This window comes from Gobius niger, assembly GCF_951799975.1.
Source record: "Gobius niger genome assembly, chromosome: 21".
Taxonomy (NCBI): domain Eukaryota; kingdom Metazoa; phylum Chordata; class Actinopteri; order Gobiiformes; family Gobiidae; genus Gobius; species Gobius niger.
In genome coordinates this window covers 2,919,878-2,935,583 of record NC_136872.1, presented here as the reverse complement: position 1 = coordinate 2,935,583, position 15,706 = coordinate 2,919,878, and the positions used below count along the sequence as shown (strand labels likewise).

Here is a 15,706-nt window from a genome sequence, read left to right as displayed (position 1 = left end):
TATGTGCAGCAATCCACGGAAGGAAATCATTAAAGAATTGGACTTTGTCCAAAAATTCTTGGAATAGTTGAATATTAATGATCAGTTGTCATGTCTTTGATGCTCTCAGACCATGTGCCACTTCACATAACTGGAACAAAAATAGCTGAACAAAGATCTCAAAGGTGGAACTTCATTTATTTGAGAAGAAGCTGAAAAAGGCATGTTTACATGTGTCTAAGGTCATCCCTGCAGCCGTGTGGAGCCATGCAGAGGAAATCTCCTTCCTGGAAGTCCTCTTCGTGTCTATAAGAAAGGCTTACGGGATACTTTCCATCAGACAGGAAGCACGTCTGTGTTTGCATATGCATTATCTGCAATGAGTGTCACACAGGGAACTGACAAAAATACTTAGAAATCCGGATGTCACATCGTCAACACATGTCCCACATTCCACCCGTTGTATACTGTACATGAATGGACTTTGTAGTCTAATGTATTTGCGCCATATGAGGCTGTAGTCTGAATGCTCTGAGACGTACAGTAACTGTTCAGGTTAAAGTACAGTTAGAGTTCCCGTATTTTGTCCTTGGCACCCAGAGAATACCTACCCAGACACGGAGACAACATGCAGACTACACTGAGAGACCCACAAGAGAATCCAATCTGGGACCTTCTTGGTGTGAGAGAGGACGGCTAACCACTCAGCCACCACATATACAGCATACGTTCAAAGAGTTGCTAAACTCAGTGTGGGCAGCAGTAAGACGAGGTTACAACACTGTTTACCGGCCGCAGTGTGTGGTCAAGGGGATGTTTGCTTAAATCTGAGCCAATGTGAAAGTGACAAAGGCAGACAAGGTACGTGCTGTGCGACATGCTCCAGGAGCAGGGCTGGGCTTTCAGGAGCCATGTGGGGGCAATGAGGGGGGCTGTGAGGGGGCGTCCAGTCACACTGACTCCTCACTTGGAGAGAAACAAAGTCACAGAGGTGAGGGTGATTCAAAAGAGATGAACCGTGAATGCTCTTTCCAGGGAGCAACTGATGAAGGGACCGGGCGAGACGCCAGCTCCACACACTGGCGCGACACAAGACAGGAAGCTTGACCGAAGAATAAGGGACCCATGGCCAGGGAGCATGACCGCGGACAGGAGACACCCCCCAGGTCGGAAGTCTTTGTTTCTGCAATTCACTGTGTGGAGCAATCAATTCAATTTTAGCAGAATGTATCATCTAAACAACTCTCAAGAGCCGGCCAAATACAGGAGGCAAACCCCGGTCAGTATAAGGAACCAGATCAAACTGATTTGTGAAAATATGATTCTGATATTTGAAGTCCCTAAGCCAGTGCTTTGTAACTTCACAAATCCATATTTTTAATGGAGGACTTACAATGCCATGACTGTCAAGAACACTAAAGGACAAGCACTCGTTACTGTTTTACTTGTTTATCAGATGAGAGAACGTTGTCATTTATTCATACGCAATTAACTTTGTTGGAGACTTTATAAATACCTTACAGGTAGATATGACACATGGTCCAATGACTGAAAACTAGACTCGTACAGACTAACAATGTGTTTTTACTGAGCTCACTTCTGGCATAATATTGCGCTTTTACAGATAGACTAATCCCTTCAAATCTTCTACAATTCTGCAAGGTCTGCCCCCCACCTTCAGTCCTGCCTCAGGGAGAAGACTGTACCATCTCATAGCCTCTTCAGTGCTGACCCTTCACAGACGGTCTCTTTCCCTCAAGCCTTCACCAATTTCCTCCACCGTTGGCCTGGGAGCTTGAGGGTTCTGTGCAGTATCTTTTTTGTTCCTGGAGCTCCACTTTTCTGGACTGAGATATCTAACGTGTTTCCTGAGATCTGCTGTAGCCACTTGTCCAGTTTGGGGGTCACTGCCCCCAGTGGCTCCACTGATGCCATCAGCCCCAAGGCCTTCTCCAGCTCTTCTTTGAGCCCCTGGTATTTCTCTAGTTTCTCGTGTTCCGTTCCCTGATATTGAAATCGCTTGGTATTGCTATGTCAACCACAAAGGCTTTCCCCTGCTCTTTGTCCACCACCACAATGTCCGTCGCCATAACCATTCTGTCTGTCTGTATCTGGAAGTCCCACAGGATCTTGGCTCGGTTATTCTCTACCACCTTTGGAGGTGTTTCCCACTTTGACCTTGGGGTTTCCAGCCCATATTCGACACAGACGTTCCTGTACACTATGCCAGCCACTTGGTTATGGCGCTCAGTGTAAGCTTTCCCTGCAGCATCTTACACCCTGTGCTGGATTGTCTCAGGGGCCTCTTTGCACAGTCTACACCTGGGCTCTTGTCTGGTGTGATAGATCTGGGCCTCTAGTGCTCTGGTGCTCAAGGCCTCCTGTGCAGCCATGATGAGCCTCTGTGCTGTCCTTCAGTCCAGCTCTGTCTGGCCATTGGTGGAATTTCTTGACGTCAGCCGATTCAGTTTCCCATGAGGGTACCTCCAGTGCTTCATCCTCCGTTCCCCATTGTCTGAGAAACGTCATCTGTTGGGGTCTTTTCCTTGTTGTTCTCATATCATCAGTTATGCATTTACTCAAGACACAATAGAAGTGAACACATTCACAAACTCCAATGACAAAATCCACATGAGATCTTAGAATTCTTCCCCAGTTCTATGAAAATTCTTTGAAATTGTGATGATGTGATTTAGTATATTAGATCAATCATACCATGTGAATTACTCGTATTGTTCTTTTGGTGGTGTTATAGCAGTTTTGAAATTATTTGACCACAATAAGTGAGGGACACTTATTGAGACAATAAGTCAACGAAGTGAATCAGTATCCAGAATTATAGTCTTGCTTTGTTAATTACCATCATCATTCACATCCTTAACAAGGTGATCATAATTATCACTTTAATCATAAATGTTTGTATCATCAGCAAATAGAATGGATTTAAGGGTATCAGATGTTTTAAATTAGTAGTTGATACACATTGAACAGTTTGGGGCCCAATACTGACCCCTGGAGGACACCCCAAGCAATTTCTGAATATGTGGAGTTGTATTCTCCCATCTGGTGAAGGGGTTCTTGCACAGGTAACTTTTCATCCCTTCCAGCGGTACTCCGCTGAAACCGTATGATCCCAAAAAAATGTTTTAACAGAATTGGGTGATTGATTGTATAACGCTTTTTTCCCCTCAGAATGATCTCGATATTTGTTGTTGGTATTTGTCTCCATACTCTCTTTATGTATTTAATATGCTCCAAATTCCTTTTACATCCCTTTTGAAATTATTACAGGCCTAGTACTTTTTTTTTTTGCTGGCTCTTCAATTCTGAACTTGATTTATACTTTTGTGTAACACCTTTCTTAGTTCAATAACCATTCTTTATTATTTTATATAATTACTTTATTATTTTTTCAACAATGTAACAGCGCTCTAGTCATCCAAAGGCACAATTTTGGCTTCATAGCATTGCTTTTGGTAATGACAGTACAGTGTTTGTTATAAAAGGTTGTAAATATTGTTCACATTCTGCTCGCTTAAGACACCATGGGCCAGATCTTGTGGTTCATAGCGCAGGCTGTAGAGAAGACGACTGCGCAGACGGGTGGCGCTCCTTGCAATCTTCAGTGTCATACCTGGCGCAAAAAGTGGGCAGGACAGGAGGGGGGACAGACCCACATTGCGATGTTGTGGTGCCGCGGTGGTTTGCAAGGGGGGGTTCTCCTGTAAATGCGTAACATGCGTGATGCAGCGCGCACTGTTTAATAAAGATAAAAGAAATAGAAGTGTCCCTCCGCTGCTGCAGCCACTCACTGCAGATCAAGATGAGCGGGTGGGACAGAGAGGCCTCGCGTTAGACACCGTTCGAATGCGCAAAGTTACGAAATGTAGGGGATTTAATTGATCAGAAACTGTCATATCGGCTGCAGAGGAGTTGCAGTTATGCAGCAGTTGCAAGAAAACTGTAGCGTATCGGAACATTTGAGCTACAGCTGCAGGATTCTTGGAGCGGCTGAATTGAAAAAAAAAAAAAGGTTGCTCTGCGCCCTGTAAAATAGCTTCTTTCTTTTGGACTGAGCCACAAGGAGCATCATCAGGAGGTAAAGACTGACACACGATGGAAATGTCTCCTTAAAACGCAGATTAGACCTGGTGTTGTGGCACTTGAAGGCGCGAGTGGTTTATTTATGGAAAACTGTTTTGGTGTCAGGGGTGTGCGTGTTGATCTACTGTAAGCCAGTGCGTAACCGACGCTCAAACAGACTTTTCAAGGCAATTTCGCTTTTGTTATGAAGCCTAGGCGTTAATTCAACCTGGGAGACGATTTTCAGCATCACATACCTCCAGCCAATGATCGCTTCCGAGAGGGCCACACCTCCACCTCAGCCATCAGCGTAAGAGCCGCACCTCCATAGCAGCCAATCATCGCCCTCGGCCCCGCTTTTAAGCCCCAGCAATCATGGTTCGTTCGCTTCCCAGCTGTGCTGCGACCCGCCTCCACCCCATCTCCGCCTCTTCCATCCACGGCTTCTACCTGCTGCGGCTTCACGGGTCTTCCACACCACCACCAGTGTCCAGGCTCCGGGGGAAGGCATCCCTAACTACAAGCTGTTTATCCACACTGACTTTCATACATTGATGTCTACCGCCGGGGTCTGATCGCCAAAACTAATATACATGTCAATAAATCTTCCTAATCACCGCTTTCGTCTGTTTGAGTCTATCCAGGTTGAATTCAATTTGACGTCGATTCTAAGGAAGAAGACAAGGCAGTGGGATGTAAAGAGGAACATAATATGAAGGCTGCCACAGAAGAGCGGCTCCAAGTGCTGCTTGTAATGAACCACGCCTCAGTCGGCCTCTTTTTCTTAAATAACGCCCTCTCCCTAGTGGCGCAGCCTTTAGCTCAACATGCAAGATCGCGCGTGTACCACCTTGCGCTTAGAGTTGCGCACGGACTGCGCCAGTCACAAGATCTGGCCCCATATCTTAATCTTCAGCCACTAAATCCTGTAAGTCATTTTAAGGCTTTTTCTGTTTGTAATTATACAAAGCGTAATTGCTTTCCCTCCATTTTAATTTGGTCCCACCCAGCATAATTTGTAAAACAATCACTTATGTAACAGGTTAGAAGGCGACTCGCAGCTTTGTTATCATTAGGCTACATGAGTGTAGCGCTGTTTGCTGTGATTCTGGGATTTGGAATCCTGGTGTAAATACTCAGGCTGTTTATTTGTTTCGCAACTTGAGTAACTCAAGTCCATATTTGATTTGGGTCTGGCACAATTCAATAAATCTATTTTAAAGTCACCGCAAATCAATAAGGTTTAATCATTCTAGTTGCATAACACCATTCAGCTTACTTTTACATTTTTATTATTTTTATTCAATGTTACAATTATCATTATTATTTCATTATTGAGGGTAGCTGTAGCCACTGGCATGGATATCCAGTGAGAACCAGATGTTTGTTTCACTATATAAAAAGACACATTTGCATTTTTTGCTTGTGACATGAAACCAGAATTAACTTTTACCTTTTTTAGGTCAATTACAATTTTTTTAATTATTTCTATTTGCTAAATGCCAGAAGAATGAGAGGCATACAGTGGGTTGAAAAAGTATCTGTACCCCTTTAACTTTTTGAAATTTTGCCAAACTATGGATCACAAACAAAAAAATATTGAATTGACATTTTACGTGAAAGACACACACAAAAGGTGGTTTTTCACATGCAGGCGCGTATCAGCCAAATGGCAGTTTCACCCGCTTTGTCGAGCTTTTCCTGGCTGTGGCCAAAGCGCGCTAGCCCCTGTCTGATGTGACGTGAACAGACGCTGATTGGCAACGAGAGAGTGGACAGTCATACAGTTTTAATATTTCACATCATACCGCTGTTCTAAAAGGGGATTTAGCCGATATTAGCATTTAGCCACTATTAGAGCAGCTTCAGCTGATGCTAGCATAACATTTGCATGTAGCTTACCTTCATAGTTGTTTTTAGCGGTTTCTTTTCTGTTTTAATACAGCTTGGCTCCTCTGAATGATTCCATAACTCCCACCAGAAGCAGCATTTGTCCACATTTGTTCTCATCACGGCTCTAAAAACTTTTAATGACGGTGTGTACAGCGTGCTCCTCTGTGGGGGCGTATCCCACAACAAATGCAGGAGTGTGTGTGGTGGAAACAGAAGTGTGTGCGGGGTAGAGTCGATACGTGCACGTAGATCATGGCGGGCACACTCGGGTCGTGCTATGTGGAACGACGGCTAAAGTGACACACAATCGTGAAGTGAAATGAAATGTATACATGATTTTGAACTTGTGGGGTTTGCAAAAGTATGTATACCTCTTTCCTTTTAGTGCAACCAATTGCCTTTAGAAGTTGCCTGATGATTTCATGTTGACCCAATGACTAAATAGAGTCTACCTGTGTGTAATGTAATGTCAGTTCAAATACAGCTGCTCTGATGGTCTCAGAGTCTGTTAAGAGACTATTGTGGAGCAGAAGCATCATGAAGTCCAAGAACACACCAGACAGGTGTGAAGTTATAGAGAAGTATAAAGCTGGGTTAGGTTTGAAAAAGATTTCCAAAGCTTTAAACATCTATCAAATTAAACTTCATCCAGACCATCCAGAAATGGAAAGAGTTTAACATCACTGCAAAAAACTACCAAGACCCGGCCGTCCTCCTAAACTTACTGACCGCACAAGGACAGCACTGACCACAGCTGTCACCAAGAAGCCTATGATGACCCTGGATGAACTGCAGAGAGCTACAGCTCAGGTGGGGAAACTGTACACAGCTATTAATCGTACATTGCACAAATTGCCTTTATGGAAGAGTGGCATTTTGAAAAGAAAACCATAAGAAGTCCAGATTGTTGTTTGCCAGAAGCCTAACATGTGGAAGAAGGTGCTTTGGTCAGATGAACTTTTTTGCCTAAATCCAAAACGCTACAGTATGTTTGACGTAAAATTAACACTGAAAACACCATCCCCACTGTCAAACATGGGGGTGGGAGCATCATGCTGTGGGGGTGCTTTTCTTCACCAGGGACAGGGAAGATGGTTGGAGTTGATGGGGAGATGGATGGGGCCAAATACAGGGCAATCTTGGATGAAAACATGTTGGAGTCTGCAAAAGACTGGGGTAGATGTTCCCCTTCCAGCAAGACAACGACCTGAAACATAAAGCCAGGGCAAATATGGAATGGTTGAAAACAAAAAAAATATTAATGTGTTAGATTGGCCAAATCCAATCTAGGATTTGTGGAAAGATCTGAAAAAACTGCAGTTCACAAGCTCTCTCCATCTAATCTAACTGGGCTATGTTTGTGGACCATAGCGTGGCAAAGGGGGGTGGATACTTTTTCAACCCACTGTAATTTTTTACACGGTTTTATATTACTTTGTACAAAACCAAAAGTTTACTTACATTTCATTAATATTTAGTAGCGTTGCCTTTAAATTGTATATTTTGGGTCAAACCTTTTGGATTTCCTTCCAAGCTTCTCACAATAGTTGGCAGGAGTTTTGGGTTTGTGTAGGCCACCTTGTGTGCCTATGCCTTTTCAGCTCTGCCCCTACATTTTCAACTGGATTGAGATCAGAACTTTGTGATGACCACTTCAAACATTGACTTTTCCCAAATATATAGTAATTTTAGTGTATTTTAGTGTATTTTATTTTTTTTAATTATTTTTTTTAATTCTAATTGACCTGAAAAAGTAAAAAATAATTCTGGTTTCTGTGCCATCAGTGTGAAGAAAAAAAATCCAAATGTGTCTTTTTATAAAATGTATGTAAACATCCAGTTCCCACTGTACCAAGGAGACGCTCTATCACCGCTGCTGTTCTGCACAGGTCTGAAATAATAGTCAACAAGACTGGCTATGGATACTGACCCAGGAACGGAGCCACCATCAGCCAGTAATCAGATACCCTGCAGGAATAATAAGCTGGTCAAAGGAAGAGATACAGACCACAGATGTTAAGACATGAAAGCTCCTAACCATGCATAATCCAGCACCCTGAGACTGTACGCTAGCCGTAAGGGCCGAGGACTAGTGAGCATGAGAGCCACTATCCAGGACGAAACATCCAAGATGGGAGGACAAGCCCCTACACAGGATGTACCACCGAAAAATAAGTGAAGAAATCCACCGATGGCTAGACAGAGCCGGACTGAAGGACAGCACAGGGGCTCATCATGGCTGCACAGGAGCAGGCCTTGAGCACCAGAGCAATAGAGGCCCAGATCTACCAAACCAGACAAGACCCCAGGTGGAGACAAAGAGGCCAATGCAAAGAGGCCAATGAGACAATCCAGCACATAAGGGTGTAAGATGCTGCAGGGAAGCGCCATAACCAAGTGTCAGCATATGTTAATTCAAAAACCTTTTCAATCACTGATTTGGTGAATGACCCAAATGGGCCCGGTCAGTACTTGGATGGGAGACCGTTTGGTATCACCAGGAGTCCTAGCAAATGTAGTGAGTGAGTGAGTGGTTGGAGCCGATGGCACAGACTGGTTGCCTGGCTTCTGTCAGTCAACCCCAGGGCACCTGTGGCTACAATAGTAGCTTACCACCACCGAGTATGGAGTGAACGAATAATGCCATATAAAGCGTCTTAGAGTGTCCAGAAAAGCGCTATATAAAACCAATGCATTACTATTATTATTATGTGTCATAGCGTCATAGATCGGGGACACCAGGTGTGGTTGTAACAGTTTTTGCTTCAGCACCTGTAACTCACTGAATTTTTGAGCTAGAGTTCTCAAATGTCAGTACAAAGCACCAATACAAACCTCTGCAAGAATATCACAGACCTTTGAGTTGATGTCAAATACATGGTGTTCCTTTGTTACAACCTTCCCCACTACTGGGGTAGGATGTAACATATGCCAGGGTAGGATGTAACACATGCTGGGGTAGGATGTAACACATGCCAGGGTAGGATGTACCGTATGCCAGGGTAGGATGTAACACATGCAGGGGTAGGATGTAACACATGCTGGGGTAGGATGTAACATATGCCAGGGTATGATGTAACACATGCCAGGGTAGGATGTAACACATGCTGGGGTTGGATGTAACACATGCTGGGGTAGGATGTAACACATGCTGGGGTAGGATGTAACACATGCCAGGGTAGGATGTAACACATGCCAGGGTAGGATGTAACACATGCTGGGGTTGGATGTAACACATGCTGGGGTAGGATGTAACACATGCTGGGGTATGATGTAACACATGCCAGGGTAGGATGTAACACATGCTGGGGTTGGATGTAACACATGCCAGGGTAGGATGTAACACATGCTGGGGTTGGATGTAACACATGCAGGGGTATGATGTAACACATGCCAGGGTAGGATGTAACACATGCTGGGGTTGGATGTAACATATGCCAGGGTAGGATGTAACACATGCTGGGGTAGGATGTAACACATGCCAGGGTAGGATGTACCGTATGCCAGGGTAGGATGTAACACATGCAGGGGTAGGATGTAACACATGCTGGGGTAGGATGTAACACATGCAGGGGTAGGATGTAACACATGCCGGGGTAGGATGTAACACATGCAGGGGTAGGATGTAACACATGCTGGGGTAGGATGTAACACATGCAGGGGTAGGATGTAACACATGCCGGGGTAGGATGTAACACATGCTGGGGTAGGATGTAACATATGCCAGGGTATGATGTAACACATGCCAGGGTAGGATGTAACACATGCTGGGGTTGGATGTAACACATGCTGGGGTAGGATGTAACACATGCTGGGGTAGGATGTAACACATGCCAGGGTAGGATGTAACACATGCCAGGGTAGGATGTAACACATGCTGGGGTTGGATGTAACACATGCTGGGGTAGGATGTAACACATGCTGGGGTATGATGTAACACATGCCAGGGTAGGATGTAACACATGCTGGGGTTGGATGTAACACATGCCAGGGTAGGATGTAACACATGCTGGGGTTGGATGTAACACATGCAGGGGTATGATGTAACACATGCCAGGGTAGGATGTAACACATGCTGGGGTTGGATGTAACACATGCAGGGGTAGGATGTAACACATGCCGGGGTAGGATGTAACACATGCTGGGGTAGGATGTAACATATGCCAGGGTATGATGTAACACATGCCAGGGTAGGATGTAACACATGCTGGGGTTGGATGTAACACATGCTGGGGTAGGATGTAACACATGCTGGGGTAGGATGTAACACATGCCAGGGTAGGATGTAACACATGCTGGGGTAGGATGTAACACATGCTGGGGTTGGATGTAACACATGCTGGGGTAGGATGTAACATATGCCAGGGTAGTGACCTCCCTTTCTCCTGGTGCAGCTGAATTGTTTGCCTTTTTCAGTGAATTGTTTGCCTTTTTCAGTGAACCACGTTGTTTTTCTGGATACTTTTGTATGTCTTTACCATGTTTTTGTGGAGGTTTGGTGGATTTGTTTACTTTGAGAGTCCAAAATGGTCCTGAAGAAAGCAGCTTTTTGAAGGTAAACAAACTGCTAGCTTATCAGCTAAACCCATTTGAGATCTACAAACATCTTCTTCTGAGACACTGAACAGTGAAGAGGCACCAAGAGCCCCCACACCTGCAGCACGGAGGAGGCGTCACAAGAGGAGCTACAGGAAACAACAAAAGGGACCAACGAGGAGATGGTGATAGACTGTGGAGGGAGCTGTGCAGGAGGAAGAGGAAGGACGAGGTGGAGCTGACCAGTGCAGGACACCACGCTCTGAGACGGGGACAAGCCCAGGAGGCGGTGCACCGTTTCAGATGATCAGAGGAGACAGAGGGCAGCTACAGTTTCTCCATCCTCCAAGGTCATGGACAACGAGATCATGGACCCGGCCGAGGACAGGAACTTCTACATCACCGTGGACACAACCTGATCATCAAGCAGGCGCGTCTGTCTGACACGGCCAACTACACCTGTGTGGCCAAGAACATCGTGGCCAAGCTCAAGAGCTCCACCGCCGTGGTCATCGTCTACGGATTTCCCATCAATCAAACGATCTTTCACCAAAGAAAAAAAGAGTGGAAAAAGAGTGGTGCGCACTGAATGGGTGCTGCTGCCGGATGCTCTCTCATCGAATGCAATTTCTCCATCTGTGAGATCAATAAAGTATCATCTCATCTCATTAACTGTCTTCAGGGAATGTTATAACCACAGTCCCCCCGTTAGCCATTGTTTAACGAGCTATATCAGCATAATGGTTTAAGATTAGCAGGGGAAATGTGCATCACATTTTGTCTGAGAAACTACAGTTTAATCTAGTTTAAGTCATATTGTTTTATGTGCAATAGTATAATCACTAAACAAAATATAGTCTTGGTCAAAAAAAAATACTTTTTTACCTCAAAATATTTCTTTTCTCTCTAGATTCTGCATGAACCTGTTTATGGCCTTGACAACCACCATGTGATCAGGTAGGAAGTGGGGAAACACTGATATGTTCATTTGATCCTGTCTCATCCTGAGTGGTGAATCTCCCCATGTTTCAGCCATTCAAGCCTAAGCTCAGGACCTCATGGCGGAACCAGAGCATTAAATAGTAAAGGCAGAGGGACATACTTTGAAGGTGCACTGAGTATTGTTTACTTCCTTTAGAATGCAGACTGGCACTTTAACAGGTTTTTCGGCCAAGTCTTTACTAACTAACGTGCACAGAGGTCTGCAGGCGCCCTCCGCCCCCGGGGCGAACGCTGTCACGGTAAACGGGGACTACGTGTACTTCCACTACGGCTGCGACGGGCTGGACGACCGGGGCTGGGGCTGTGGCTACCGCACGGTGCAGACTCTGGCATCGTGGCTCTTCCACAACTGCGACCTCCCCAAGGGCCGACACACGCTGGCCCCCAGCCTCCCGGACATGCAGCGGGCTCTAGTCAGCCTGGGGGACAAGCCGGAGCTCTTCAGCGGCTCCAGGGACTGGATCGGCACGGTGGAGGCTGCGCTCGTGCTGGACTACTTCTACGACGTGCCCTGTAAGATCGCGCACGTTCGGGGAGGGGACCTGGAGAGGGCTGTGGTGGAAGAGCTGCGGGGGCACTTCGAGCGGCACGGCAGTCCGGTGATGATGGGAGGGGGCGCGGATAACTCTTCTAAAGGCGTGCTGGGAGTGTGTGGTACTGCGGGACATGACGACAGCAGTCTCCTCATCGTGGACCCGCACTGCTACGGCCTGCAGCGGGACAGGCCCGAGCTGCAGCGGCAGGGCTGGGTGTCCTGGACACGGCTGTCCTCTCTGGACCACAGCTCCTTCTATAACCTGTGCCTGCCCCAGACTGGAAACATCAGACACACTTTAAAGTAGACGTGTTTAGGAGATGGAAACTTCACAGGAGAGACTTAAGAGTTATAATATATATATATATATATATAATATAAGTCAGACAGATCTCTTATGAGATGATCTTCTAACAACAGCAAAACTCTGATCGATGAAAGAAGGAGTGGTGAATCCCACCAGGCTGCAGGTTCAGACCTCAGTGTGTTGAGTGTGAAAGCTCATGTCTCCCTTTCCCCCTGAACTGTCCTGTGTAATAAAGCACACACTTATGTTTCAGTGCTTTCATTGTGTTTCATCTGTGCCTCTGGAATGCCCAGTGTTACGTGCCGAATATAACATGGTCATTTTAAGATGTCAGTGTGAGAGAGGTCAGAGGTCACAGGACTAGAGGGCATAGGTCTGGGCCAAGCACTAATCAACAGGGCTATGATAAACCACGTAGCCTACAGCAGTGGTTCCCAACCCTTTCCCCAACCTTTCCTTTCGCGTGCGTGCGTGCGTGCGTGCGTGCGTGCGTGCGTGCGTGCGTGCGTGCGAGTGAATGAATGGTGGTGGTCAGAGGATCCGTTGGCGCAGATGTGCAGTCATGTTTCTGTCAGTCTGCCCCGGGGGAAACTGTCGCAACACACACAGCTTACCGCCATCTTTGGGTGATGTGTGTGGCGTTTAATATTACAGATCCATGGTGTCCGGTGAAAAGCGCTGTACAAATTCCACTCTCTAACTCTGGAGTTCCTTACTGCATCTGATGTATCAAGACCTTTGCTATCAGGATTTGGAAAGCAGCAGAGCACTACAACAGCAGCCATGAAAGTTTTAAATGATATAATGGAATCTATAGATAAAAAGCAACATTGTGCCGCCCTCTTTGTTGACCTCTCGAAAGCTTTCCACACAGTGAATCATTCGGTACTAAGCAAAAAATGACAGAAAATTGCATTGTCAAACCACACTGTTGGATAGTTTGAAAATTGTCTGACAAGAAGGACGCAATGTGTAAAGGTCCAAAATAAAAAATCAAGTCCTTTAACAGTATCTTCCGGTGTACCCCAGGGTTCGATCTTTGGGCCACTTCTTTTTATTATTTATATACATGATTTAGACAATGCTGTCTCAAAAATGCAAATGTGCACTTCTACGCAGATGATACGGTTTTATAAACATCAGCACCTTCAGCAGATCTTGCAATAACACAACTGCAAATTGGTTTTAATCAATTACAGGATGCTTTTTATCATTTAAAATGAGTTTTAAATGCAGATAAGACAAAATACACGGTGTTCTCACACAGAAAATCATCTTCTAAGACCGTACCTCCCATCATTTCTAATGAAGGGCATCAAATCCAACTAGTAACTGAATGTAAATATCTTGGAATTATAATTGATGATTGTTTATCTTTTAAGCCCCATATCAAAAAACTGATACACCGATTAAAATTAAAACTCGGGTTCTACTTTCGTATTAAGTCTTGCTTATCATTTGAAGCCCGAAAGAAACTTGTGATGCTGCTTTTATGCCTGTTTGGGACCCACTGTGATGTTATATTTATGAATGCCTCCACAGATTCTTTTGCGCTTTATTACAAACATGAGGTCGTTGACTCATCACTGCGTCCTGTACACCCGGGTGGGCCGGTCGTCTTTGTCATTTCATAGATTGAAACATTGGTATCTTTTGGTTTATAAATGTATTGCTGGACTTGTCCCTCCGTATCTGCAGCAGCTCAGTGAGCAGCTCCAGCCTGCGCTCTCAGGACCTGCTCCTGCTCTCAGGACCTGCTCCTGCTCTCAGGACCTCCTCCTGCTCTCAGGACCTGCTCCTGCTCTCAGGACCTCCTCCTGCTCTCAGGACCTTCTCCTGCTCTCAGGACCTCCTCCTGCTCTCAGGACCTCCTCCTGCTCTCAGGACCTCCTCCTGCTCTCAGGACCTTCTCCTGCTCTCAGGACCTCCTCCTGCTCTCAGGACCTCCTCCTGCTCTCAGGACCTGCTCCTGCTCTCAGGACCTGCTCCTGCTCTCAGGACCTCCTCCTGCTCTCAGGACCTTCTCCTGCTCTCAGGACCTTCTCCTGCTCTCAGGACCTCCTCCTGCTCTCAGGACCTCCTCCTGCTCTCAGGACCTTCTCCTGCTCTCAGGACCTCCTCCTGCTCTCAGGACCTTCTCCTGCTCTCAGGACCTTCTCCTGCTCTCAGGACCTCCTCCTGCTCTCAGGACCTCCTCCTGCTCTCAGGACCTTCTCCTGCTCTCAGGACCTTCTCCTGCTCTCAGGACCTCCTCCTGCTCTCAGGACCTGCTCCTGCTCTCAGGACCTTCTCCTGCTCTCAGGACCTCCTCCTGCTCTCAGGACCTCCTCCTGCTCTCAGGACCTTCTCCTGCTCTCAGGACCTCCTCCTGCTCTCAGGACCTGCTCCTGCTCTCAGGACCTCCTGCTCTCAGGACCTCCTCCTGCTCTCAGGACCTCCTGCTCTCAGGACCTCCTCCTGCTCTCAGGACCTCCTCCTGCTCTCAGGACCTCCTCCTGCTCTCAGGACCTTCTCCTGCTCTCTGTGCCCAGGGTGCAAACAGAACTGGGTAAAAAGGCCTTTAGATTTGCTGCTCCGCATTCTTGGAATGAGCTACAGAAGGAGTTTCAGTTAAAAGAACTTGTATCGCTTCATACTTTTAAATCACTATTGAAAAATCTAGAAACAAAGTCTTTTACATGTAGCTGTTTTATCTGAGTGTATTATCTTGATTGAAACTTTAAATGATGCAATGTGTATTTTGTGACTATGTGTGTAAAACTGTACCTTGTATGTAAACCTGTTCCCCTGCATCTTGGCCAGGACACTCTTGAAAAGGAGATTTTTAATCTCAATAAGTTTGATCCTGGATAAATAAAGGACAAATAATAAAATAAAAAAAATAGACTACAGAGGGTAAGGCCACGTGTTCTGTCACAACAAATAATAAATCGAGTCTCACTTGGCTTCTGTTGCCATGCTGGAACCATCTGCATAACCCATAGGTCCAGAATTCAACATGATGAACATATGGACTGAGGGCGCCACCTTGTGTCCAAATGTGCACAGTGTTTGAGATCCCTCTGCCGCAGAAGAAGCGGATACAAGTTAGATAACTGATCATTGTGGACGTACAAAATGATTTATTGACTTGAAAATGTACTCTTTACATAACAGGCGTTAAGTTTGAAGATAAACTCAAAGTGAGGTCAGATTAGATTCGGTCAAATCACTCTAATGTCATTTAATTCTACTCAAGTACAAGTAAAAAGTAATGACCAAAATAAGATGCTCAAGATTTCAAGCCAGGCTCAAGTTCAGAAACACCTGGCTGGAGCCATTGTACATGTTTTTATGGTAGGGGAAACTGGAGGAAACCTACGCAGACACGG

The 15,706-nt window shown here is 45.7% G+C and overlaps 1 protein-coding gene across 1 annotated transcript; it reads left to right on the top strand.

The window, feature by feature from the left end:
- Nucleotides 1–11,611: 11,611 nt before the first annotated feature.
- On the top strand, nt 11,612–12,335 carry ufsp1 (UFM1-specific peptidase 1; the record flags this gene model as incomplete). Its single annotated transcript, XM_079579654.1, has 1 exon — nt 11,612–12,335. The coding sequence occupies exon 1, from the start codon at nt 11,631–11,633 to the stop codon at nt 12,333–12,335; it is 705 nt and encodes a 234-aa protein (XP_079435780.1). The 5' UTR covers nt 11,612–11,630.
- Nucleotides 12,336–15,706: the final 3,371 nt, after the last annotated feature.